General features: G+C 46.4%; 1 protein-coding gene across 3 annotated transcripts in view; it reads right to left on the bottom strand.

Moving 5' to 3' along the window:
- The window catches only part of LOC142572637 (uncharacterized), a 120,151-nt gene that overhangs the window by 71,402 nt on the left and 20,808 nt on the right, over window positions 1-27,941 (bottom strand). For all 3 annotated transcript variants that reach the window (XM_075681890.1, XM_075681892.1, XM_075681891.1), the window contains exons 2-5: window positions 18,825-18,905; window positions 12,505-12,703; window positions 7,400-7,515; window positions 3,729-3,761 (exon numbers count right to left, since the gene is read on the bottom strand). In XM_075681890.1, the coding sequence (XP_075538005.1) occupies window positions 3,729-3,761; window positions 7,400-7,515; window positions 12,505-12,703; window positions 18,825-18,905 (429 nt within the window). The remainder of the gene's footprint in view (window positions 1-3,728; window positions 3,762-7,399; window positions 7,516-12,504; window positions 12,704-18,824; window positions 18,906-27,941) is intronic.

Genomic DNA, 27,941 nt, shown 5'->3' with positions numbered 1-27,941 from the left:
AGCACAGGATTTGAGGGCAGGGTCGACAACGCAGCTTCACCTCCAGAAGCTGCAGTGCCCAGTTTTCCGGCTGGGTCCGAGAGGCGATAGGCGGCGAAGAGAAGCGGCGTGGTTGGGGCGAACGAGACTGGAGGCGTCGAGGTGAGGGCGAGCGGCTGTAGCGAAGGTTCGGAGCAGGGGCATCAGCGGTAGTGGGTTCATGGCGGGTGGCATAGGGTACAGAAGGTCCAAAGGCGCGGGAATAAGTGGCGGCGTAAGTCCGAGGAGGTGGTGGCCATCGGTTGCGGCAGTGACGGGCGACGTGGCCGATGCGACAGCAGTGGAAGCAGATCGGCTTGTCATCAGGGTACGCCATTCGGACGAGTTGCGGCGAGATGGGGCAGTAAAGGACTGCCGGGGTCGAGGAGGGCCGCTAGATAACTGAGGAATGCTGGGTCGAGACGTAGAACACACGGTGTTCAGACCCATGTTTTCAAATTCCTGTCTGACGACAGCCTAAATCATCGCAATGGTGGTTGCTGGCGGATCGGGAGGCATCGTGGAGAAGGCTGGCGAACAGGCGGCCTCGAGTTCGCGGCGTACGATACGGGTGACGTCGTCACAGGTGGTGGTCTGACGCGGTCGACCCTCACATGTCGACGTAGCAGCAGTGTTGGGTAGCCGCGCAATGTGGTGTGAGATACGGTGGCTCTTAGCCTGTTCAAGGCGACGGCATTCTTCTATAATGGCGTCGATACTCGAGACGTTGCCGAAAACAAGAAAATTGAAAGCGTCGTCGGCGATGCCTTTTAGCACATGTGCCACTTTATCTGCTTCGGACATATTATCGTCAGCTTTACGGCATAGAGACAAGACGTCGAGGATGTACGAAACGTATGGCTCTGTAGATGACTGAACACGAGACGCAAGAGCCTTTCTCGCGGTAGCCTTGCGCCCAATGGGGTCGCCGAACAGTTCCCGTAGCTTTTCTTTGAAACTGTCCCAACTGGTTATTTCGTCATCATGCGTTTGGTGCCACACGCGTGGGGCGCCGCCGAGATAAAAGATGACATTGGCGAGCATAATTGTTGGGTCCCATCTGTTATTGGCACTGGCGTGTTCATAAAGCTTGATCCAGTCGTCGACATCCTGTCCCTTCAAGCCAGAGAACACACCTAGGTCACGATGTGGGGCAACCGTGACGATTGGAGCAGCCGGACAAGCTGAAGCCGTTGCAGAGGCGGGCTCGTCACCGGGAGGCATGGTGACAAGCTCGGTGTGCCGACCACTTCGGAGTTCCGTGGTGAGGACGGGGATCGCTGACCTCCGCCAGAAATGTTACGTGTGGAAAAACACAGACAAAAGGTGCTATTTACACGCTATTTACACTGGAGCCAGGCAGCCAGGCTGACACTCGCTCGTGCCAAGGGCACCGACCAACTTCTTGTCGTTCTCGCTTCGGCTCGTCTCTTGAGCATCGCTCGATGATATCGTAATAACAAAGTGTCCCTGCTAACGTTAGCGAAGCTGTTGAAAGAAGAAAAGAAAAAGGATTTAAAAAGAAGCATGGTGCAAAATGATTTTAAGGCCTCCTGTGTTTGGTCGTAAGAGGTCTTAAAACAGGACACCGCAAGGACTTAAAATGCTGTCTTATCATATAGGTATTACTGTACCTTACACCATGTTGTCTATATCTTTTTCGCTAAACAGCTATGTTAACGTTAGCTGGTACACATGGTTTATACCCCTTTTGCTCCACCAGCGAGCTAAATAGACAGATAGGAAGTAACCTTTAAATAATAGTGCTAGTTTAGTTTTATTGCGATAGGGCAATTATGGGGCCACGCGAGGTGCGTTCGCGCTGTCCCAGTTGGCGTTGGCGTAGTTGTGCCTTCCCAATCGACGGCGCATGCGTGGGACGTGCTCACAGAGCTGGAGACTCTCCAGAGACGCGGAGTACCTTTGGCTGCATAAAACATGAAGTGAAGCCGACGCACCGTCAACGCTACGACTCGCCTCGGTGGCGGAGCAGGGCAAGGGTCTCCCACCGCTAGCATGAGCGCTGTGTACTCTCACACTACGTCATGTACGTAGGATGCAGACGCTTCCTCAAGTAGGCTAACAGGGAGACACTCAAACATCTCACTCCTCCACACATGTTTAAGGACCTCGCCCTCAGCCTATCCCAGAAAATATTCACAAATAAAGTACTTGCCAACGCAGCACTACCCCTGACATAATTCACAAATGGCCGACGTTGGCTGACCGTAAGGGCATTGACGCCTCTGCCTCTCGAATATGCACCTTCTGCCACTCCCTATGCGAAGCCAACTTGCAGCATCTAATTTTACACTGTTCCATATTCAATAATTATCGAGACGACAGCAATATTTTTCTACATTGCCATACTGAAGCTTTACGGAACGACATTCTCGATAACCCCGATCATCTAGTAGTGATAGCCCCCTTTGGCGTTGCTAGAGGCCTGGCTTGCGCGATTTAGTCGGTGTCTACCTCTCCTTCGTATGCCCCTCCTCCCCCACTAGCAACCTTTGGTCCTCCCTTTTCTTAAGAAAAAAGAATTAATTCAATAATTCTCACACTATGAACACACTAGCGTTCCTGTTGGGCTGCTGTGTGTACGCACTGGTCTGAGCCGTAAACGTCAAGCTAACGTTCTCTAACATTTCATTGGGCGCTGACTAACACCGACAGTTTCCCGTCAATTCAACCTCCTTGGTCTTATCTCGTGCCCCATCTAGCTGCGACATCTGCAACACAACTGGCGATGTTCATTTTTAAGCCAGCATTGTGAGACGCCTGGTACCTGCCAGGGCATTGTTCCTCCTACCCAGCCGGAGTTGTCCTGCGTTCGGCGTTGCGCGGGCCCTACGATGAATTCAAGCAGAAAGACGTATGGTTGTCAATGCTTCGCTCCCTTCAAGCGAAACTACCAAATTTTTTTCCCTGGGTTAAAAAAATACATATACCTTATTTGCCTTAAGAGGAAGCTTTAGCTCGGGTGCTCCTATCTAAGTACATGCAAAAGGAGAATTCGTTTTTCTCGGCAACGACTACACCAAATTTGACAAAGTTTGTTGCATTTAAAAGAAAAGATTAAACTCTAGAGACTGTTAGTTTCGAATTCTTAATTTAGGTCGTTAATGTCTTATTAAAAATTGGCAACATTGCAAGTTTTCAGAAAACGAAACTATGAAGTTAGAACTTGGTAACTCAGCAATGAAAGATACCACAATTCTGTGAACTGCATCTAATAGTACATCTAAAGCGGTCAAAATTGATGTCATTCATAAATCTAAAATAATTTAGGAATGTAAAAATAAAGCTTTTGCAGACCCCTTGTACACAAAGTAACGAATTCATGTATGTTATAAATTGACATACAGAATGTGTCCGCTTTGAATGATCTAATAGATGCCGTTCACAGAACCACGATATCGGTTCTTGATTCAGAGCTATTAATTTGTAAACTTCGTGCTTCTTTTTTATGAAGCTTCCGAATTTTTGAAAAGTAAGAACATTCAGGCCCTAAATCGATATTCCACTTTCAACAGTCATTAGAACTTAACTTTCGTTCTCAAATGCATCAAATTTCACTAAAATCGGTCCAAGGGTTATCTCAGAAAAGGTTTGTGCCTTTTACATGTATTTGAATAGGCCGCGTCGGAGTTCGGCCCGAGCTAAAGCTTCCTTTTAAGGCCATCTGTTACACATTTGCATCAACTCACCGCAATTTGATCCACTCGTATGGTAGAACCCAGCTGTAATAGAAGCGTAACGTAGTTTAGTCTCTCAGTACGGATATGATTGTACATGTTCAAGCTATGTGACAGAAAACTAATAAAAGTCAGTATGCTGAAGAACAAAGCATCTTGTTTGCGGTTTGGTACGCAGTTGCAGGATGGATTTTTGCTTCAAAAGTAAACTACAATTACCAGCTCTACGCGCTTGTGCAAATGATAAGATATCCTGTTTCAACATTATGCATGGCTCCGCGAAGGTTTCCGTACGATTCACTGCGAAGTAGTAATAGTCAACGTGCTTAGTTCTATTATGAGCAATATTTCACAAGTACAGGTATCGTTTCTTATTCATTGTGCACGTTTGTAGATGGTTGCATGGAAACACAACTTTTCATTGATTGCTTGTTTGCTTGATTTTATATGGTTTAACGTGCCGAAAATATAGGGGCAATGGGAGACGTAGAAGTGGAGAGGCTTGTGTACCATGCATTGGATGCACGTTAAAGGACCCCAGGTGCTGAAAATTAATCCAGAGCTTTGTACTACGGCGTGCATCGTAATCCATTGTGCAGTTTTGGGAGGGAAGGTAGAGCACACGCGCACACACCACACACGCGCGCGCGCAATTAGTAAGTGCAACTAATTTCTCCTGTGTTGTCCTTGGTGTCTTTGTTTGTTGGCTTCTTATGATATGATTAATAAATATAGGGCCCCTCAGATAATCCCCTTTCTTCTCGTTCATGTCACAACCCAGTAGTTTTATACCTGGTACTCAATTACAAAGTGTTAAGTAACTATGGTATCTCGATGGGTGTTCCGCAGTGATTTTTTCAGCTTAAGTATGGTGTCCTGGAATGGGGCAGTGTTTCATCCGTACAGTAAAACAATGGGAGAACAAGGGATGCTTTTGCGATGACGGCGCCAGTTGGGCGCTGCGATCGACCGGCGTGCCTAGTGCGCGAAATTTAAACATGTTGTGCAAAAATGGTGCAGAACACACACACTCACACACACAAACACACACACACACACACACACACACACACACACACACACACACACACACACACACACACACACACACACACACACACACACCGCAACCGGATAGAGAGCGAATACGCGTTAGTTTCTATGCTGGGCGCCAACACCTAATCGTTCGAGTGTACAGTCACGCGAACGACCGTGTTCGTCCATTCCGGTGTCCTGCTCCTACGCCTTTCGCAGGACGGTCCCGTGACCGGCCGGCGAGTGCGTGATACGTCCAGGCAGCTAGCCGATCCCAAGCCAAAGAGGAACAGGTTACTCCCATTTGCACCGAGAAACCCGCCGCTGTGTCGTGTTGGATGGATGGATGTTATCAGCGTCCCCTTTGGAACGAGGCGGTGGGTTGCGCCACCAAGTTCTTGCTATTATACTGCCTAATGTGCTACCTAGGTTCAAAAAAGAAAAAGAAAAGAAAAGCCCATGATGAATTACCATAATCAAATTTTCTGACCCCCTATTGGGAACTTTGTTTTTGTACGTCTCCGTTTTTGGTCGTTTCCCTACTTTTCTTCCACCAATCCAGATGGCGTGAGCTAAAGCGTGAGCTAAAGCGTCAGCGTAACACTCACGCCATCTCTCGTACTATTCTGCAACTAGACCGATCACTCCAGCGCAAGGCAACGCGGCAAAGCTGCATTACAGGAGACGCGAGCCATGCGGGGAGAAAAATATCAGGCGATGCGTGAAAATCGAGTGTTCCACAATATAATACAAATTAGTAAGGACCTCCGCAATTGTTTTATCCACTTCGGGTAGCCTACAGGGCTCAGCTTGGTTAACCCTCCTGCGTCTCCCTTATGACGCCCCTCTCTCTCTCTTGGGGTTCTTGAACGTGTAGCGAATCTTGGTACACACGAATATTTTTTGAGTTCTCACAACATCGAGCGCTTTAGTTTTATCGCTTCTGGTATATTTGCTCGATCCTACATGGTTAGCCGTGTTCCTTTTGGCCTGATTGCTTAGAAATCCTGACGGCCTGCGTATGTATGTATGTATGTATGTATGTATGTATGTATGTATGTATGTATGTATGTATGTATGTATGTATGTATGTATGTATGTATGTATGTATGTATGTATGTATGTATGTATGTATGTATGTATGTATGTATGTATGTATGTATGTATGTATGTATGTATGTATGTATGTATGTATGTAAAATTAAATTCTGTGGTGTTAAATGCCAATACCATGATGTGATTATGAGGTATGCGGTAGTGGAGGACTCCAGATAAAGTTTGACCACCTGGGGTTCTTTATCATGCACCAAATGCGCGGTACACTGGCGTTCTTGCATTTCGCCCCCATCTAAATGCGACTGAAGCGTACGCATTTGAGCTGAATAGTTCATGACTTAGCAGTAGATATATGTACACAGTTGTACATACCGGATGTTTCAGCGAACACTTTCAATGTTTTTTAAGATTTGCTGTGGCAGATAACGCAATTCTAGTCCATCAGCTTGTCTACTCGAAGAGGCGGACGTCACTTGCAGAAAAAATCGAAATGCAAATCGACTAATTAATACAAATTAAGTAATCAAGTTTTTATCTACTTACAACATGGCACATATTGCAATTCACAAATTCTAGCCGGCGAGTTCGCAAGGCGGATCCACTGGGAACGAATTCTCAGGATGACACCAGTTTCGAGATATAAATTCCCGAACTTTGCGGAGAAATGCATTGGCGTTCTGGTTAGTTTTGTGCTTCAACGCATAAAACGACGTTTTGTTAAGAAAATAAGTGGAAGGACAGTGAATTTTACCGCAAGTTTAACGGCGCATATCTCGTAAATGGTTTCATCCACACAATGCTTTTCATGTGGATATGCCTTGCAGTCTCACTCGCTAAAATGTGTAAATTGCAATATGTGCCATGAGTTAATTGGTTAAAAATTTAAATAGTGAATATTTGTTAATTAGTCGATTATGTGATTCAATTTTATGTGCAAGTAATGCCCGCCTCTTCGAATAGACTAGGTCATGGACTAGAATTTTGCTACTTGCCACAGGATATTAAAAATTCTTGTTTTCAAAGGGTTCGCTGAAACACCCTGTATATGAATGGCCGGGATCATATTATCCCAGCCACCACGTGTGTGCATACGTGCGTGTGTGCACGCAAAAGTGTCTAGATAAAATTATTCCTAAAGAAATCCACAGGGCAGAAACAGATGAAAAGTTTCTGTCTAGCCGGCGATTTACTTATGACGCATTTGGCCAGTCGACTCAGTGTTCACAATTGACAGTTACTACGTACTTGCTATAAGAAATGCTAGACTACTGGGTAGGTTTTGCTGATAAAGCGACTAACATACAGGGATTAATTTTTCTTGAGCAGCAAAGGTTTCATTACAAAGAACTGACGCTAACTTCTTTTATAGCATTACATTATTATCCGGTAGGTCAAATTGGTAAAATATACTTTTGTGAGTGTGCGCATTTGCGCATGCGTATGACAGGTATGCAAAGCCATCATTACTTAAATTTAGGCGTCAGCACACGTTCAACGTGCTCAAAATACAAAGGCAAATTTTCGCACTCATTTTCTCAACAGCTTTCTAATCGTTTCAAGTGCCTTTGCTTTATACATGAAGTAGGACTTACCATCACAAACGACTGCTATGTTGCAGATGGTGCAATTCGAAGGCGCCTTTGTTACATTTGCGGCTAGCACTTCAATGTTGCACTCGTCCCATGTTAAAGGTTCAGACTGGTTCAATCTGCAAAGTAAAGCACAAAAAAGTACAAAAAAATGCACCACCATACGCTGCATATGCGTAGCAACATCAAGCAGGGACGAAAACAGGCGTAAAATTATTTGATAGTTACAAAATCTGGGATTTTATGAGTCATAACCAGGATATGATTATGAGGCACGCCGTAGTCGGTTAATTTTTACCACCTTGTCTGCCGTGCACCCAAAACCAAGAAAACGAGCGTTGTTCCCTTCTGTTAACCACTCCCAAGAATCTTGAACATTGCCCTTGTGGCACCTTAACCTCACCTCAATGCGCCAGCCTAGCTTAGTAGGCAGCATTAAAAAAAAGTGTATTTCAATAGGCAGCCAGAAATTTAACAACTTTCAGTTGTTAGCTTCGAGAGGATACGCCCTTCTGATAGCATGCGTATTAAGGGCGCGTATTCTTACCTTCCCGCTGCGTTATAGCAATGTTTGAATCCTGACCAAAACACTGTTTTAACGCAGCAAAGAAGTTACGACTAAGTACCTTAAGTACGCACGTTAATAAACGGTAGCACCATCTTAATGTTGCCAACTGAAGATTGAAATTCGGTGGCCTTGGAAAATATCCTTTCCTGAAGATGTTGCGCATTGAGTTACGCTGATGCTCTGTGTTGAAGTTCGACATATAGCCGAAAGGGCAATTTCCAGGTTTGAACACGCGACCTTGTGCTCAGTATAGAGATGTAAAATTTCGTGAAATTTTGAGGGGCGTCAAGAGAAACTCTTTGTTAACGCTTTTTTCATAAAAATACGAAAAATTGAAAAAAGAGTTTTGCGCACAAAGCTACGAAAAACCCGACATATTTATTTCTCTAACACGGAAAAGAATATAATTGTTACAATATTGCATCACAAAAGGCCCAGCAGAGTTTCCGGGTTCGAAATCTAAGCATGATTTCACGTCAAGGTATGGATTTCACATCAAAGCGTCAAGACCGACATTTGTATCAATCTGGGTACGATTCCTATCCGCTTGACCCGTCAACGCTTGGCTGTGCAATGGACGAAGCCTTCCGGACATAAGCTTCGAGTGGTCGTACACAAGCTTTTGAAAATTAGATTATGGGGTTTAGCGTGCCAAAACCACATTCTGATTATGAGGCAAACAGTAGTACAGGACTTCGGAAAATTCGACCACCTGGGGTTCTTTAACGTGTACCTAAATCTAAGTACACCAGTGTTTTCGCATTCCGCCTCCATCGAAATGCGGCCTCCGCGGCCGGGATTCGATACTGCGACCTCGTGCTCAGCAGCCCAACACCATAGCCACTGAGCAACCACGGCAAGTCTCTTTTAAAAAAGTTTTTGAGCTCGATCTCCTAGGAGCTTGTTGCGTAGCTTCTCGTGCACATTTTCAAATTAGTACGATTTTTTTTTCATATGCCACAGAAGAAGGGGGAATCTCTACATTTCGCGACAGACGAGAGGGCTCAAGGGTTAGTTGAAACGAAGACCTTGCCCCCACTTTGATGGATGCAGGTGCTTCGCAGACACCAAAACTCCTTCTTTCGACTAAACTTCTAGATACGTTGACAGGAGCCACATCGCAACAAAATAATTCTGCGGGAAAGCTCTATTCTTTGTTTTTGTTTTTCAATTTTATCCTCGTTGAAGAAAACGAAAAAAAAAACATTTTTTCCCGAAATTTTCAATGTTTGTTTTCAACCGCTTACATCTCTAGCTCAGTAGTGAAACGTCACAGCCACTGAACAACTATATAATAGAAAGGGAGCTTATTATGTTACTTGCTTTAAATGAGGCGACAACGGCTTTGTTACTTTACCATTGACAGAGTTGCCCTCCGTTGTTAAGATCGCAACGTTGTTTTGTATTTCGCAGCAATAAAAAAAATTGTTAACTGAAGCGATTGTGGCGACATGACCATGTTGAATACCGCGTCACTGTTGACATAACACTTGTTTTTCACCATTAGAAGATGCACTAACTTCAGGGCTAGCAAACAAAGTCGTCTGGTGCCTTATTGTACGTGTGACAAACAGCCTCACGCAATTTTGTTTATGCCATATTTAAAGCTGGCTAATTCTCGAAGGAGCCCAACACTAGGAGGGGAGGTAGCACGTAGACAGACAATAAGACATACACGTGACAATAAAACGAGGGAGGGCAGTGTAATTTTTCGGATAGAACTGTTCGTAGTTCACAGCGACACATTATGGATATTCAGAAGTCTTAACGACAGAAAAGAAATTTTGGAAGAGCGGAGTGAAAATGGCAAACGACTAAGGTATATGTGTACATTAAAGTGGAGTCCCATGCTTTCCCTGTCACTAAATATTTTAGGCATCTGCCTCGGCGCAATACAGTTAGGCTGTCCATAGCATGGTATTAGATTCACACAATCTCAAACCATTTGCTCAACATATGACACTCATTATTCAAATTTTCTGACATTTTATCGCCACAGTGTGTCGCCTATCTCATTCAGTGAATCTTTCTATACACATTCGAAGCAAAACTACTCGTCGTTTGTAAAATAAGCGAATGCGAGGCATCTGTCAACTACCACGGAGTACGAGGAGTCGTCTTCTCGTCCACAGCTTCATTCATTGTTTTGATGCGATAGCAATATAGGTGGAGATTACCCACTGTGTAGCTGTCCTTCTCACACACACACACAAAAAAAGATACACCGAGGACATCTAAGTACTTCTTATGAGTTGTGAAGGCGAAAGCATTAATGTCCAATTGAATGCCGCCGAGCAGTCCTTCGAGTTGTTCTGTAGAGTGGTTGTGGCGCATACCCACATGTGGGGTCCGAGTTTTGCGCTGCGAGCAATGCACCATAGCGGTACGTGCTGCCCGAGCCAGCAAGCAGCAGCAGCACGTAGCCAGCGGTGGCATGCGGTGTCGGTGCCGACGCCGCATGCCACTGACGCGGCGATGCCCAGCGGGCGGCGCGTCACGGCGATGCCCTCTCCCCTCAAGCAACACCTGGCGCGCTACTGCAGAAGCAGGCCTCCCCTTTCGCCCACTCTGCTCTGTCGAGGCGCGCTCGTGCCATCGGCTCGGCCGCTAGTGGCACTCTAGGTGTCGTTTCGCTGCTGCTGCGGAGGCCGCCGACTTTTTAACTCAATGGGCCACTCGACGCTTTCCCATCAAAATATGGACCCATCCCCGAAAGCGATGCAGTCTAACACAGCGTCTCAACGCGCTAGCTGTAACGAGGGCAGGGGCGATAAGCGCACTCGCCACACGTTTTAAAGAGTGACTTTGGCACGAGAGAAGCGTGCACGTGATCCTGGCCCGATGCTCAGAACATGACGCTGCTGTGCTGGAAAACAGAGGTGAAATCCGCCTATCCCGACTTTGGAGGTATGCACCAGAAAACTCGAGATGTGTTGAGCGTACGCAAGCGCGTCACAGCGTGCGCCAAATCGCAGGTTTGTAAGACATACCATATATATATAAACGTCACTTTAATAAGTGAGAGTGTGCATGGCAGCGCCTGTCGCACGCGCACGCTGCTGTTGAGAGGTCACAATCATTACACTCAAGGTATGTCATTGCATACTTAGACAGTTAGCGGTGCTAAGTTCTAGTCTAGCTTTGATTATTTGTCGCACTCTCAGAAGCGTGGCGGCAACCGCAAGGAGCCGCACAAAGACGCTTTCGTTTACAGGAAATGCCCCCGTCAAGGTTAGCATTTTTCGGTCTCCTGCTACTAATATTCGGACCTGCTGATCAGTGTGACTGGGAAGTCTGACATACGCAGCGGAGGGCACGCGTGTCTATTCTACAGGATGCTCCGAAAAAAAAAAAGCAGCTGCGTGGGTGCGTGACACTCACAAATACGCTACAGCATGAACGTCAAAGAAATACCAAGAATAATTTCTTGTCAAAATCCCATTTTATTAACTTGCGGCAGTCTTTCTGCCCGTTTCGCCAGGGGCAATACGTATGAATAACTACTGTGCTGTGCGGAATCAGAATAGCTGCGAATCTTATGCTTCTGTGATTGCAAAGTCACAATCCCCGTTATGCGAATTGCGATTCCGGGCTCTGAGAGCAGCGTCAGTAGCGAAGTATCCAGCTGTGACCCAAGAAGAATCGTGCGCAAGTATTACATTTACTTCCCTGCACTCGATAATGCGTTCCTCCTTGTTAAACGAACGACTGACTGTTGTGGGTACGTGCTGGTCACAAACGCAGCTAAGAAATTATATATGCGCATAGAATAATTCACTTGCAAACATAAATGATTCTGCACGATTTCATGAATCTTTACAGGTATACTTCATCGTACTGGTGCCTCGCAGCTGTCCAGAACAGTCTTATAGGAATAATGAGGAGGGAAAAGCTGACACAGCAACAAGACCAGCCTTGAATGAAGTAGTGACGAAAGTGCAGGCCACACAATATTACTATCACTCTCCTAACAAAAGCCCTTACACAATGCCTTTGATTCACTAACCACAGTATAAACATCGCAAGCAAGCGTCTTCGTAAGAAATAGAGGCCTAAAGAACGGCGTCTGCCCATGCGGAAAAGCACATTTCTTACTTATTTAGGATAATTGAGGTACGGTATGTCTCGGAACGTGGGCTCACGGAACTGCTACATTCTTATAGCACAAATGTACGTTGTCCTAAGGAACCGGAAATTTCACCCCATCACGCTATTAGCAATTGACTTAGAAAAACATTGCAAGTCCATATAATAATAATAATAATAATAATAATAATAATAATAATAATAATAATAATAATAATAATAATAATAATAACAACAACAAAGAAACGTTATCAAGGCTGCGATGACGTATTCTGCGGAAAAGTTAGGTTTATTTAATGCAGAATGTGCGGTTTGGCAAGGTGTACTAACTGCTGAGCTCTGCCGCTAGCTTCTCCCGGCCTGAAAAAAAAATGCAAATCTGCACGCTGCAAAAGTTCCATTGCGTGCTGCGCATTTTCTCGCTCACCACTTCGGGGCTCCGCATTATACTTACACGTCGGCTAGCCAGAGCTTGTGCTCCTCGAGACCGAAGAGCTTCATCAGAGTGCAGAGCCGGTGCATGGGCGTGGTATTCATGCTGATGATGTCCATGGATATGGCCCGGCATTCGTTCTGGGCCGCTTGCGCCGTGATGACGCCCGTCAGGCCCAGGACGTGGCAGTAGGTACGCACCGGCCGCGTCTTGAAGTAGTCTGCGCAAATGCGGCCCCCGAACAGCAATGATTCTGGCGACACGCATATCTGTTTTGTTTTTTGAATGGGTACGGAACGTTGTGCCCGTATGTTCGCCTGAAAGTGCACACCCCACGAATACCACTAAGGAGGGCATTCCCTACTGGTGGAGATGACATTAGGCACCTACGCATGTGCCGCGAAAAGTGAGGTTTTAGTCAAGGCAGAATGAGCCGGCCAACCTAAACGCACTGACAAAATATTCTTGCACACTAAATTGGCGACACTAGATGTGCACCGCTGCAATAATACTCTTTCAGTTTGGTACATTTCTGGGCAACAAATGAGCGTCACTTTATTGTGCGCCAACTTCCTAACCCCCACCCGCATTCTGAAGAAGCACACGACAGGGAAAGCAATGACTGCATGTAGCGTACCACATATATCCTGGACTGAGACGTGATACTGAGGACTGCAACCACTGATGTTCATTAGTAGCATGTACATTTCCTTGGGGCAAATGAATTACCCTACACACCTTACTTTCTAGTTCGTGATAGACTTCACTCTTCCATGATGTGACCCATGGCTCGTTCAAAGAAACTGATCAAGCTTTCACCTGGTCTGAAGATACTCTCAACAGTGAAATGTGCAAAATTTTATTAAACCTTGATATTCCGACATTTACCAATTCACTGCCAACTATATCATAACCTCAAGCCTATTTCTTGTTCTTGAAGTGGATATGCCGCTGCCAGCGAGGCCCGTCAGGCAAGAATGAAAAAAAGAAAAGCTGTTGCGTAATATTGTCAAAGAACAATGAAATGGCATAAACAACGGAAAAGTGGGGGGATTGGCCCGAACCATCCCTCATAGGTATTGCTTATTGAGACATTGCTGAAAATTGCAGCGAAGTGATGACGTGACGTGTTCTATAAAGTAGCCGATGACTTTAGAGCAATAAGCCACTGAATCTTATGAACAACCGCGTTTAGTCTGTGAGCCTTGCGGAACGCTCTGGTCGAGAACAGTTTGTGTTCGAAAGCGAGTTTCTTTAAAGGATCCCTGAAAAGGTTTGAACAAATTTTGTAGACGCGTAGGGTACAACTACAATAAAACATTAGCGCCACAATTTAAATGAAGCATCCCAAGTTAAGAAATTTGCGGACGATTACAAGTTACCCTCCTCCCTATCCATGCTTTTCCTCCTCAACGCGTTCGCCGAGTGACCGGGGCTAAGCTTCGCCTTCACTGGTTCTGCGTCATGACGTCACGTCGTGTAGTCTACTACCGGTTGTCCACGGAGCCAGCGCGAAGCCTCTCCAACCGCTCCTCTAGGCGTCTGGCCGTCGATCCCCCGTGATAGCTATCCAAGCAGCATGCGTTTCGAGCCTTTTGTCGCAGCGCCGATCATGCGTGGTATTCCAGTAACCCTAGGCGAGCTGGGCGTTTTGGCGGAGGCATAAATGCCCTCCATACTATTACTGCTGTGATGAAGGGGCTTTAGCGTAAACGTGAGCGGCCTGAGCGGCCTGCATGGTGTAGCCACCTGCTGGCGCAGAGCTTAACCAGCTAAACACATAGCTGGCTACTATTGCTGTAAGCGAGTGCAAAACATTTTAAACATTTAAAAGACAACGTATTCGCAACTGCGCTCCTGCCGAAAATTTACACCAGCAGCAAAGTAGAATAGCGTCTGTTGTATGGTTGATACACCGTACAGGCCCTTCACGTCTGCGCCTCCGCTCATCCGGTAAAACACCCAGTCCGCTTGCGCTTGCGTTTATCCGAATACCGGACACGTTTAAACGCTCTATTGGAGTAGTAACCATCTGGTGTGAAGTGATGGCCGCAAACACATAGAGCCTGGCACCGATCGGATACCGGCAGTTCGATGCGCTGCAGCCACTCTGCTCATCTGTTGCCTTGCAGAGGGACACGATGCCGCAGCTTGACACATCGTTGATCGCTACATTGCAAGCCTACAACGCAAGGAAGGTGCGCCATGATGTTCGCAAAAAGAAAGCTCGAGACCAACAGTGACCACGCAGCTCGCGTCAACACAGAGCACGTTTTATACAAGCAGGCGACACTTCCTGTGTGTCGGAAGTGGTTGAGTGCAGTGGCGAATTTGTCGTTGTGTATTCTCATTCTGTTACATTTTTTATAGAAACAAATTAACTAACATTCCAACTATCACGAAAAACATTTGTTCACCATAAAGCTGAAAAAATTATCGATGACGCGACCTAGGTAGCCAGTCGGATAGCTCGCCCAATTGACCGTCAGTTGGCCCAAACGCGTCAATTGCGGAGGGGCAGCTGAAATATTACGGGAGCGGCACAGCTGCGATCAGTAGTGACGCACATGTTTAAAGCTTTATAACAAATTACACGATTTGTAGCCGGCATGTAATTATAATGCGTGTAATTATAATAATCACACGCCTTGAAGAAGACAAGTCCACTTGTCGAAACGTTGGCTCCTGCTTTCACCTTGTTCTCATTTTGCTCATCGTCTTGACTTTCCATCTCCCGCATTCCCCGTGTTTTTCACGCTGTACACGGAACACTTAAATGTGTCACGTAAGTATTAGAATGACCTGCGACTACGGCTCAGTACGTCTGTACAATAACATCGAAATCGTTTTGGGGTCCCCTCAACAAGAAACTTGCCCCAATCCTTGTTCGTGTGAAAGTACAATTGGCACTGTCACATTTTCTTATAGCATCCACTTTATTTTCTGGCACCGCATACGCGCTTCAACTCCTATAGGTAGAGCACTCATGCAAATAAGCGCGGCGATACGCAGCCAGATTGAGCTGAAAACCGGTATTCTAGTTGCGAAACGATAACTTTCCTATTCACGTCCTCATTGCGTACGAATAATTTATATTGATCATGGAGTATGAAGTTCCAAGCAAACTATAGTAGGAACAGGACAGACAGCAGCACTACACGTAACTGAAATACTTTATTAAAAGCTCACAAATCAATAGCTCCGAAGGGCACTCCTTCAAGTCACATGTTTGCAGGAAAACCCGGAGAAGAGATTAAGGAGCTGATAACAGCGCTAATCATGTGACACTTTTTTTTCATTTTTTGCTACATGTTATTGAGGCGATGTTGGCGCCTTTAGGAGGTGCTGGATACTCCTTTTCACATAAAACAAATTTGTACCAAAATTATCTAACAAGCTGGAACTTAACAAAATAAAGCTAACAGGAACTTTAAAACGTCTACAGCTTTAGTGGACAGCGCAAATCTATGAATATTTCGTTCTATGTATGCTATATGTCCTGTCATGCCACGCTGTATGACATGCAGTATATCCGAGTTATATTGCCACAACATTCTATCATTAAAGTTGCGCATACCATGTCTTACATTCTTGACAAAATTATTCCACAGAATTTTGAGAATGGCAGCCCACAAACAAATGTTATTAAACAAAACACCGACAGCGCATGCCTTCTTTCTTAAATCTTCTCAGACTTAAATATTAAAAGTGCGAAACAATAACAGGGGCCCTATAACGTAAAGCTATTGCAATCTATTTTGATTCTATTCTAATCTCTCGACGTTAAATTTACGTAACCATCGACGCAAGCAACGGGCTGTAACGCGAAGCGTTATTTGAAAAGCCCAATCAAACGTGCTTCTCGTTTGTATGATGTCACTTCCTTTTGCTTTCAAAGCGTGGCATTGCCTACATTGAGCAATTTTGCTTTTCTAACTGGCTGAGAAGAGGCGAGGAGCACGCTCAAGTGGAGAGAGTTCCGATGGGGTCGAGCCAGCATAGTAAAAGTAGATAACCGGATAAGGAGGGCGGTGCCGGCGTCTGCGATTTGTCCGCTTCCGCTTACGTAGCTTGTTCTGGCTGGTGGAAAATCGCGGCGGCGTGCAACGGAAGTTTAAAAATGCCGCTCGAACGGATCTTCAGCAAAGAGTTGACAGAGTGATGTAGTATACGTGACGAAAAGGCTCGATTACGTCATATTGCCACTCAAAATTTTGGATTGTGCGCCAATAAATCCATGCTCCCCGGCAACTCCGAGCAGTTAGTGCTACAGCGATTGGCGGACAGCCATCTTCTATTCCTTTGGGAACGCGGCAGTCTCCGTTTATTCAGAAAATATTTCAGTTTTGTTCGGCATATCAGTAGGCCTTTAATGCGTACACGCCACTTTGACGGGGTTGAGTTTTCGCGGTGACGTCGCGTGATATACAGACTAACGAAGGGGGCGCAGCCTGAAAACGGTTGACCAATAGGAATCGTTCAAACGATGTCTTTATGGCTAACGGCGAAAAAGGCGTCGAATCAGGAATTATTTTTGTTATTTCGTCCGGTCTAAGTACGCATAATCAGTGTGCACATATCCTATCAGATGGGGCGTTTATACGGTTTTCGTGACGTCATGTGACAGACAGGCGCAGGGGAGATGGGTGCAAAATGTTTTGACCAATCGTGGAGGGCTGATTGCAGAATTGGAATAGAAAAGTTTGGAATTGTTTTACGTTATAGCGCCCCAGAGCTCAAACCTGGAGATGATGGAATTTTATTTGCGTGGCATTGCACTATACCTCCGGCATCGGCTCAGGAAAGAGGTTTGAAACATACCAGATGCGGAAAAGTGCTAGTAAGATCGCTAAGGAAGGTCTTGAATTGAATTAACAAACATCAAAAGATTGTCCGATGAACAGATTCAAAAGGAGGACTACTGGCACATAACAGGTCGTTCTTACTTAGCTTACGTTTACTTCAATTCATACTGCCATACGGCTACGAGTTTTAGACTTCGTGTAATATTGTAACATGTTGCTATCGCATTTATTGCTTCGCCCTTACGGCGAAATTATGATTTTTGATGTGTAATTGAAGTTCTCCAATTTTTTTGTTTGCGAAGAAGTGCCTGCTCCTGACAATATGAACGCACATTGTGCTTAGTAATCTTTTCTACTGCGAAAATATGCATCCCTTGAACGAGCTAATGTACAAGACAAGTAACAAAAATATCGATGCAAAGCCCTTCTCCACATTTTTTTCCTGATGCTCGTGTGACATCGTAATCTGGTTATCTTCAATATTCGAGAACAGAATTCAAGATAAATACACCCACACATTAAACGCGATATATAAACAAACATAAGTAATGATCACTGACGCTTCTTATGAATGAATCTTATTTATATAAAAAAATTTCACAGTAACGAAGACCAGAACTTGAAGACATTTCTAAGCGGTGTCGTATGGCAGCACCGTTAATTATATATTAGTTGAATTCTGGGGTTTTACGTGCCGAAACAAGGTTATGATTACGGGCCACGCCGTAGTGGGCGATTCCATATTAATTTTGGCCACCTGGGGTTTTTTCAAGTGCACCCAATGCATGGTACATGGACGTTTTTGCATTTCGGCATCATCGAAATGCGGCTGCCGTGGCTTTGATGAAATCCCCCGCCCTCGTACATAGGAGCGCTACGCCAGAACCATTGAACTACCGCGATGGGTGGCACTGCCAAAAGCTTAAGCATGATGTTCCAATACAAGCTGAACTAAAAGCTGAACACACCTTTTATAGTCCTTTACTTCAACTTTTTGTCCTAATGATGGTGTGGCTTGTACATAGTATAGAGTGGGCTACAGAAGTCAAGCTTATCCCTCGGAAACTCAGCCGGCACGCACACTAGATCCTTTGATTTGTCCGCACCACTTTTCTCACATGTCATCATCAAAGATACCACTCATATATACGAGATGACATTTAAGTGATTACGGCATTACACAGGGTGCAATACTCTGGGTGAACATCTCTAATAATTAAAGGAATGTGAGATAGCATCATGGAGATGTCACCCTTGTTCGTGTTTATTGACAAAGAACCCACAAAACGAGAGCTTAGGACGCAAGTCTATTGGCTCACGTCTTTGGAACAGAGCATTTACACGAGGGCTTACCAAATGACATTAAATAAACTATTGAAACACATTGCTTATCTCGCGCACAGGTTATCATTCCACTGCAAACGCTCAAACGACAGTTTTAGTCTTCAAATCATTACGTAAGTGGAGAGAGAGCACACAGCTTTTTCATAAAACGCCACACGAGGGAAAAATAGAGCCAGGAAGTGTAATACTCACAGCATCTGACCCTTTTTGGCTGGGGATTCGAGAAGCTTGAAGCAGTCGGAATGTGTGGCGAGTTGGTGGTAAGCAGGAACACTGGAAGAAGTAGCACAAAGATCAGGAGTAACATCTCAGAGGCACTGTTTGCCGAGTAAGCAAATACGTGACGACTCGCGAGCGTGTTTCCGTTTCACAGAGCCAAGCGATCACAAACAGCTGCCAGTGGTCGCCTCGAAGCCTTTTGAACGCGACGCGCGTCAGAACCCAATGCAAGGCAAAAAAGTTCGAGGGCGCTCGAGCACTGAATCGCACGTCGCGGTGCGGGAAACGCCGTGCCGCGCGATTCCGTTCACTCAGCGCGTCAGCACCGGCGGTTCCAGCGGCCCTGCTGTCTCTCTGGCGCTTTTGCGCACGTCATGCGAAAAATGCACACACGGGCACCGCTGCGCAGCCTCCGCTTCAGCACGCGGCTCGTCGCGTAAACTTTGGTCCGAAGGGCGCGCCGTGACGGCCTGCGGTGGGCCCTGCCCTGGCTGACGCACTTCCGAGTGGAAGCTTACAAAAAGCACGAGCAGCGGTGTAGTGTTCTCCGCGCGCTCAGTTTGATCAACAGCGGTGTGAGGTTTCCAGGTCTGCACCCCGTAAATTGCGCACTATACAGGAAAGGATGTGGCCGCACACTGTATGAAATATGGTGCATGCACACTGCAATAGGCGGCGAACTCTATCCTTGCGTCAGCCAACTCGTCCTCAGCAGTGCGCGCTTGCGTCGCTGCCGTGGCTTCTAAATGCAGCGTGATTTGTTGCCGGGGCACACTAGGCGAAGTGTGCTCAAAAGAGGCCTGAATGGCGACGCGTAACAAAGCGGTTCTCTAGCTTCCGCTGCGTCGATATCGGAGAAGGAATTTGCAATGGCAGGCTGCAATAGTTTATAGCAATCGTGTTTGGGACGAAGTGAACTTCCTACTGGCTGCTTCATGCACGGAAACAAGGTACAGTGACGACACCTTATGTTGTGCAACAGCATATTTTTTTCCCCGACACGAACGAGCAATATTACTGTGACATACTGAGTTGTCGCCAGCCTTCCTAGCCACCGGAATTTGCCGTTAAGAAGTAGAGTGGGAAGAAGGCAAATCATTTATATAAAGTGAACAAAAATTTAAAGGTGGACATTTACCGAAAGTGAGCAGCAACCGACATATGCTTCGTAAAATGTTTGCTGTAAGCCTGTGTTTCCATGTCGCTGGCTCACGCCTCCCTAGCGGGCAAAAAACTCGCTCACTCCAAGGCCCAAGAACTTATCGACCAGGCCTTGGAGGACACAGAAGAGCTCACTAGACTGACAACATACCAATAAATCACTCAAAACTACAGACTCAACCGCAGAACACTCCCACCGCCGAATCCACAGCTCACGAAGACGCAAGAGACAACATTCAGGTTGCTGCAAACCAAGATGTTCCCGCACCCAACGAGGCCCCATCTCATGTTCCCTGCTCATTATGACGAACAGTGTAAACACTGCGAAGAGCTGAGAACACTCCGGCACATTGTTATAGATTGCAATCAAATTCCAGCCTTGCTTCCTCTACTCTCTACCTGCCCCCCAAGAGCAGTCGGAGACGCTGCTGTCTAGCTCCCGCTTCTCGGACTAGATTATGTTCGTTGAGAAGGCGGTCGCAGCCAAGACCGCGCATGTATGTCAGCGAATAGGAAACCACTCGTGCGAATCAAGCCATGTTTAGGCTCACTAAAGATGTTTTCTTTCTCTCTTCAATCGCGGGAAACATGGGCCAGCAGAAATAAAGGGCCACTTCAGTCCGTGCAAGTTCCCCTACAGAGCACGGAAGACCCTTGAGACAGTGTTCCTTTTTATTCCTTTTCTGATTTGCATGATCTTTAGATGTATATATTCAAACAGATTTTCCCAGAAATGGAGTCGCTGATATATCGTGGATAAGCGATGGCTAAGGATATTACGGTACTTTAGCGTCAATGTTAATGTACAACTAACGATGCATGATACGCCAATGATTGTAGTCAAGCCATTATAGTAAGGATTTAAAATACACGACAAGGAGACCCATCTGTATGTAGTGTCGAAGATTAAATGCGTAAGCATTTCTATGCCTACCCAACGAGGAAACAAATCCGTCCATCCGTACGTCCATCCGTCCATCACGTAAAACGATCGTCTTCAAGATAGGACCCGCAGCAGCGAGCGAATTGACCTTCGTGCTGCATCTCGCTTCAACACGAACTAAGCGGCGAGAACACAGCCCACACAAAGCTATCAGCACTCGGCGCACGCTGTCCCTATCGCAGATTGCCTTCAAGAGAGGGCCTGCGCGTCTGCTCCGTACGCAGCCACCGCCGGAGTATGGTTGATCACCGTTCATAATGCTTCGATGCGGATGGATAAAGCACTAAAGAGCGACAACGGCTTATAATGATCCGAATGTCATCAGTGCGCCAGACGCCGCCGCCTGCAGAAGTTTGCTTGCGTCATCAATTCACCTTGTGCCGTCGTCCGCAGCAGTTTGCTTCGCCGCAGTACTGTCGTTTATACTGGTCTGATCAGGTTTCACAACATTGATAATGACAACGGGCTGCGTGGAGATGAGCAAGTGGCACAGTGCTTACGCTTACTTAGACAACTCCCAGAGGAGATCCTGCGTGTATATTTTAGTCATGCTTTGACAACATATAGGTTCGGGCAGCCTCATTTTAATCGTGGTGGCCACGTAGTCATTGTAGTTGTCCAGGGCGTGCCACGCTTCTGTCATAAAAGTGAGCAACTCAACTGCTTACGTGGTCTAATCTCATTGCAGGGTTGCTTAAAGGGAAGCTGAAAGGTTTTCCAGAAAAAATGAGTGAACATCTGTACATAATGGTTTTCAACCCTCCGAATTCGAATATCGTATCGAAATTGAGCGAAAGAAAGCGCAAATATATTTTATTTCGACGAAAAGTGCAGCAGCGGACACGCCCAGCTCAGGCGTCTCGTTTTCGCCTGTGATTGGTCGGTGCGCCTCGTGACGTCAACTCTGCCGCTGCCGACCGCTGCCGCTACACATGAAGCGCGGTGCCAGGTTTTGGTGCTGTTTTTCTGAGACGGTAATGGAAAATTTAGAGAGACTGCGTTTTTCTGAGGAGTTCGGCGTTACTCCCTACATGTACGAGCCGATTGCGAAGAGCCGGCCTCTCGAAGAAGCAAACGATGCTGGTGAGAGCAGTGCTTTCGACGCGAACGAAAGCAAAGTCTTGGGATCTCCTCGTGTTGGAAATGCTCTTTGGTGAGTATGTTTTTTGCAAAGCGATCTAGTGATCTCGCCGATCTTTCGCCGATCTAGTGAGCTCGTTTCCGGTCAAACAACTGTAGTGTTGTGTTCCTGCATGCCTCCTCGTGGAACGTAAGCGGGGATGCGATCGTCGGCATTTGTGCGCTGTCCAAAGCTGTCGGCAATCTACAAAGACGGTTTAAACGCGTGAACAGCTTCCCGGTTCATGCAGTACGTGTAGTGGCCTTCATCTGTTGACTACCACTCACGTTGACTACCCCTCACGTTAATTACCACTCACGTTGACTACCACGCACGTTGACTGCCACTCTACATACACGCAGACGCACCAACAAAGGAATGCAGGGTCGATCGAAGCAGATTACGATGGCACGCACGCAGAAACAAGCGCGGTCAGGCACGGTCGCGGACGCTGCGAAGGAACGAAGCAGAGTTGTAGTCACAACACCGCGGTTTCCGGTCTCCGCTCCGCTCGCTCACTCAAAGGGGGGCGGAGCTACAGCGCGATTTCAACCGACGATTACGTCGCTCCTAATTGAAAAAAAAAAACCCAAATTTTACCTACATGGTTTATAAGGTTCCCGCATCCGTATATGAGCGTCTTATTGAATTCGACAGACTCTTCAGCTGCCCTTTAATAATGCATGCTGCACGAATTACTGCACGTTTCAGGGAACGCGTTTCCTTTGACCGACTCTACCTGTTAGCTAAACCTACCTCATCCACATATCTTCTACGCCTATGTTCGTTCCCTTCCATTAAATACATATTTAACTGTACTTGATTTCAATGCAGCTTCTATCCTCTTACTCTATTAATGTATAATTTATTGCATTGTTGCTTGGACCCCCATGCCCACAGCTTTTTAAAACGTAATTCAATAAGCTTTAACTTTTTACCCAGTGCTGCAATAGCTCAACGTGTCGACCAAAGACATGACGTCACGTTTCAGTGGCTGCCAAGCAACTGTGGCGTAACGGGCAAGGAGCATGCCGATGAAGCTGCTCGATCTGCTCATGAAAAGGACGTGCATGAACACACCTTGCTGTCAAAAAGAGATGTAGCAGCAGAACTTCGCTTGCGTGCGAGTGGTGCAATACAGTCCTTATGGAGCCCACCAAGCTTCAGCGCACACGTGTGCATCACGTGCTTTTCGACTTCGTGCTACATCTGAGCTATACTGAACAAAAACAGCAGTGTTTTGCTAGCTGTGGCTTGGCACAGCTTTTACAAAGTTTTTTGGTTTCCACATGACGGCACTGCTGCTTGTGTCGACAACAGAAGCGAGAAAGCTATGGAATATATTCGTTGCCGTTGTCCTCGCAACAGCACACGCAGGCGGTCGCTCGCGACTTCGTGGGCTCCTCTCGATGTCCGGCTGCTTTCGGAGCAGACCTGGTTGCCAGCCTACGGTCGTCACAACAGAAATTGGTCAAACGCTGTCGAAGTTTTTACGTCCAAGTCGCCTATTAGCGAGACTTTCATAATCGCAGGCGTGCTCCACCCCCTCTATTTTTTACGTATTTGGTTTATTTCTACGCTATCCTTTCAGTTTTTCTTTCGCTTCTTACCTTCCCTCAATGCAGCGTAGCAAACCAGAGGCTAACCGGTTAACATCCCTAAATTTTCCATCACAGTTCCCCCTTCCCCCCCGTTCTCTCTCCACTGCAATAGCCCTATCTGCGCTGTAGCAGGGTCAAGTAAAGATGTTATTGGTGACATTTTTTTAGGCGTGTCGGCTCTGGCGACGTTGACACCGCGCACAAAGTGGGTACACTCGGTGCGAGCCGTTCCCTCGATTGCCATGTTTTGCAGTGACTGCCTGCGAGTGACGTACTACTCATTTGAGTTTTCCTGAACCTATATTTTATCAATGTACGATGACCGTGTGCATAGCTCCGTTCCCAACAAGGCCTTAATACGTCGGCTTACTACCGATTCCTACTTTACGAGGACTTCGCCTTGCCCACTATACCATAAGTTGGGGAATAGAGGGAAGTGAGGCATATAAAACGAGCACTACCGACAACAGGTGGCGATGCATGCAGGCATGCACAGACACGAGTGCTCGTCCCCGCCAGACGAAGGAATCACTAAAGCCGGTTGACATGCGTGTCAGTATGAGAGCAGTGCTTTCGTGACTATGTTGAAGTAAGAGGCCAGGGTCCCGAAATGCTGCTCCCCGGCAACGACTTTTCGTGTCAGCAGCGGTGGGCTTCGCGAAGGGCAAGACCTCAATCGTTAAAGGAAGGACAGTCACATAAACGGAGCTTTACGGTTTCCTCGCAGCCGCAAGACCATTGCGACAAGCGCTGTCAACCATTCCGATGGCAAAGGCATAGGCGACGGAAAAGGCGACGCAATGCCGCACAGCTGCACGATAAAGTTGCCTCGAATCACGGTAATCGTCGCAGCTGAGTGGCTGGGACGACTGAGCGCAAATAGTGGTACGTAATGTGAATGGAATCCCGTTGTTGGAATGCGGTGTCCCAAGCAACAGTCTTAAAGATTTGCATCGCGTCTGCTCTAGGCAACGGAACGTCGAAGCACACCGCGTATTTTTGTGGGCTACGCAGGCAACGTAGTGGGCAATGATGACGCCGCATATGCGCAAACCCTACTAAAATACGAAGATGCGGCTTCCTTAAACTACATGATGATAGTTTTCTTCACTTTCCAGCACCGATTGATGTCATGCCAACGAACCCTTATCCGACTCGTAATGTGGGCGAAGGTGGCGCATACGCAGAGAGCAACGTGTTGGCAAGGAAAAGCGAAAACTTCGAGCAAAGAACATCGAGTGAAAGTAAAAAAAATAACATAGACGTTTACAAGCATTAACAGAGCCTCACATTACTATACTCGCGGCGCACTGTTGACTGCGGGCTTGCATGGGTGGCGCTGAGGTTAAGTAGCCGTTGATATGTCTAATTCATCACGTGCCTCAACGGTTAGCTCAGTCAAGAACGCCTCCGAATGCGATAACTATAGTTAAATTCATTCCTTAATCGGCACACTTATTTTATATTTTATTGGTACTCATCTTGACGAAAGAATTGTCGCTGCTGTAGGCTTACTTGAACATCTTGGACTTACTTGTAGATTTTAGCGGAATAGCCATGTGACCTATCCGGGTCACAATACGAAGTGTGACGCTTTGAAAGAGGGCAGAATTACTTGTGTGGCAAGTCACCCTTCTGCTGTAGGGGCACTTTTTTCAGAGAAACTCAAATATGAGAGCAGTTGTGAACTCATGAATTTCCAAGTCACATACTCCCATTCGATTAACTCGGTATAAGTGAGGCATATGCAGATGAGAAGAATGATAAGGCCCACTTGAGAAACTGTGCCTACGTCAAACACGGGAAGTGAAGCGATGCTGAGATATCAGCATAAGTTTCACATGTATTCTTAAATAATCTCTTTTTGTGTTTAAACCGAAATCGGGCACGTCCAATGCGTTCACTTCGGACTTTGATCAGATAGCCGCGATCTTTCCTGTTCTTCCTTCGTTACGAGGATGCTTTGGAGTTGGCAACCGCATATGAGCGGCTAACGCTTCTTGGGAGTACGAATAACTTCGACAAAGACGGATGCAGAAATGCGCAATGTGTTGGCTTCGTTTCATGATAGGGGACATGGTGACCAGCCAAGTTCTTGTTATGGTTATTTTGTTAGTTATTTCTTCCATGTGCCTTCGTCTTGGACTCACGCCAAGCACTTTTAGCCAAGCTACACAATTTCAGCAGCAGTAAGATGAGTGGTCATTCAGATTCAGGAGAAGTCGACAAATAAACAGACCCCTCCCCCCCTCAGCTCTTGAGCGAAGCATAGAAACATGGGGTGCAATGTGTTGAAACTAGTTCAATAGAAAAGAGAGACGACAAGAACTCGGGCCATTTTCAGCAACGCAATAAATCATACAAGAAAACGCCTCATTGACGCACCGAATGTCTTTTTATGTTGTCGAGCGTCAACGAATCGCGAAGGACTGTCTGAATTTTGTGCCGGCGACTAATATCAGATACTGCGGCATTGTGGTGTCGCAAATCCTTTTGGGTTCCGACGACAGTGGCGGATACCTGGACGGAAACACTCTTAGTCATTCAGCGCTAGGATCTTGCGCGAAAGCGAAACAGAAACGAACAAAAAACAGTCAATCCAAACCTCCGGCTCGCAAGCCATCAATTAAGAATGCATGTCTCATCGAGCGACGCTGCGTATAGAAACTCGTTTAATCTTTCCTATATCCCGTCTAGCGACGGGGATGTCAGTTCCTGCTATGGATGCGCCACGTAGGAGTCTTTGTCTACATTAGCCTGAAGTGGGCCGTAAATACTACGCTTAGCGAGGGTCTTTGCCAACCGCGCGGCGTTAGTCACCGCGAGGGAAAGGGAGCATACGCGCTTCGCGCAGTGGCCAGCGCTTACGTCATCGCCTTGAGGAAAGTGTGTCAGAGGTCGTAGGAAGGCACGCGAGGCGGGAAAGTATTCAGGCCGTTACCTAGCTCAAGAATCCGCACTTTCAATGTCACTTTGCAGGCTGTTAGTGGCCTGGAGAAGGAACTGAAGCGCAATAGACCGCATTACGACATCACCAGACGGAAGAAGAAAAGAAAAGAAGGCAAGGAGAGATTGGCTGCAGAGGCAAAGAAGACAATGAGTCCGGCTTGTTGGACGGTGTTCGTCCTCACGAAAGAGGCGGCGGAGGTGAGAGTGGTAGGAAAGGTGCTAGTGAATTTAGCTTTGCAGAGCGTCTGTTTGAGGGCACCGTAGCCATGGCGAAGGCTAGCCCCTTTGTAGAAGCGTTGCCTTTAGCCTAAGGCTTCTGTACTTTGCCCAATGCTGATAAATTTCAGGTGTATCATTTCACCACAGGTTGATGCGGGCACTTTCGGAGGATAACGTCCACCGGTGTACTCCTTGCCAAGCCTTTCTGACACAGCAGACTACGTAGAAGAAGTCAGTCGATGTTTTTAACGAGCACTTCGTTCGTATATTTTTGTCGTTAGCTTGGTACACTGTTTCTTCCGTCCCGTGATGCATTTAGGGGCAGTGACGCCGGCGCACGATCGCCCAATCGACCCCGGACACAAATTACACGACCGGTTTGGCGCAATCACACAAAGGTGTTTAGTTTTGTCAAATTTCCACACACTCTGGAAAAAGAGTGGTTGCAGGGAGTGGCGAAATAACTTTCGTAACAACGTAGTAAAGGACACCGAATGACATTAATTTTTGCATAAAATAAATTGCAAGCTCAATTGAAATCGCGTTCTACAAAACATTGTTAAACAGCAAGTTTACGCAGGTTGACAACATCTACAGACATTTCAAGGCTAAAACATTACGCTGAAGATACCACGAAGAAATGAATTATAAGTTTACGCGCTGCTCACTGTAGCGCCCGTTCGTGCTCAGCCGTGTGCTAAGTGGATTGTACGCGTGCGTGGCATGCTTATCGTGCTTACTTTCTTTGTGTCGTACCAGGGTACCTTATTATCGTCGTACCTTTTAATATCATCCGACGCAGCCACCGCAGAGTTTAGAATGGCTCCCTTTGACGAACGAGACAGCAGTCTACGTGGTGACCTTGTGGTAGCCGGCAAATGATTGGAAACGTGACTTAAAAACGTAAACGTAAACGTAAATACGCCACGCGGAAACTTGTGAATTATAAAAGAAAAATGACCGTATCCTTTTAAGCTCCGTACGATTGGTGTGCAAGATGCGTGGTCTAGAATAAAATGTCTTTCTTTGTGTTGTTAAGGTCCTCCTTAGAAAAGCACAGCAGTCTACGCAAAGAAGCAAACCTTTGCTCCATAATG

The sequence above is a fragment of the Dermacentor variabilis genome, chromosome 2, assembly GCF_050947875.1.
Source record: "Dermacentor variabilis isolate Ectoservices chromosome 2, ASM5094787v1, whole genome shotgun sequence".
In the NCBI taxonomy this organism is placed as follows: domain Eukaryota; kingdom Metazoa; phylum Arthropoda; class Arachnida; order Ixodida; family Ixodidae; genus Dermacentor; species Dermacentor variabilis.
Note: the sequence above shows the minus strand (reverse complement) of the source record. Positions and strands in the feature narration are given on the sequence as shown.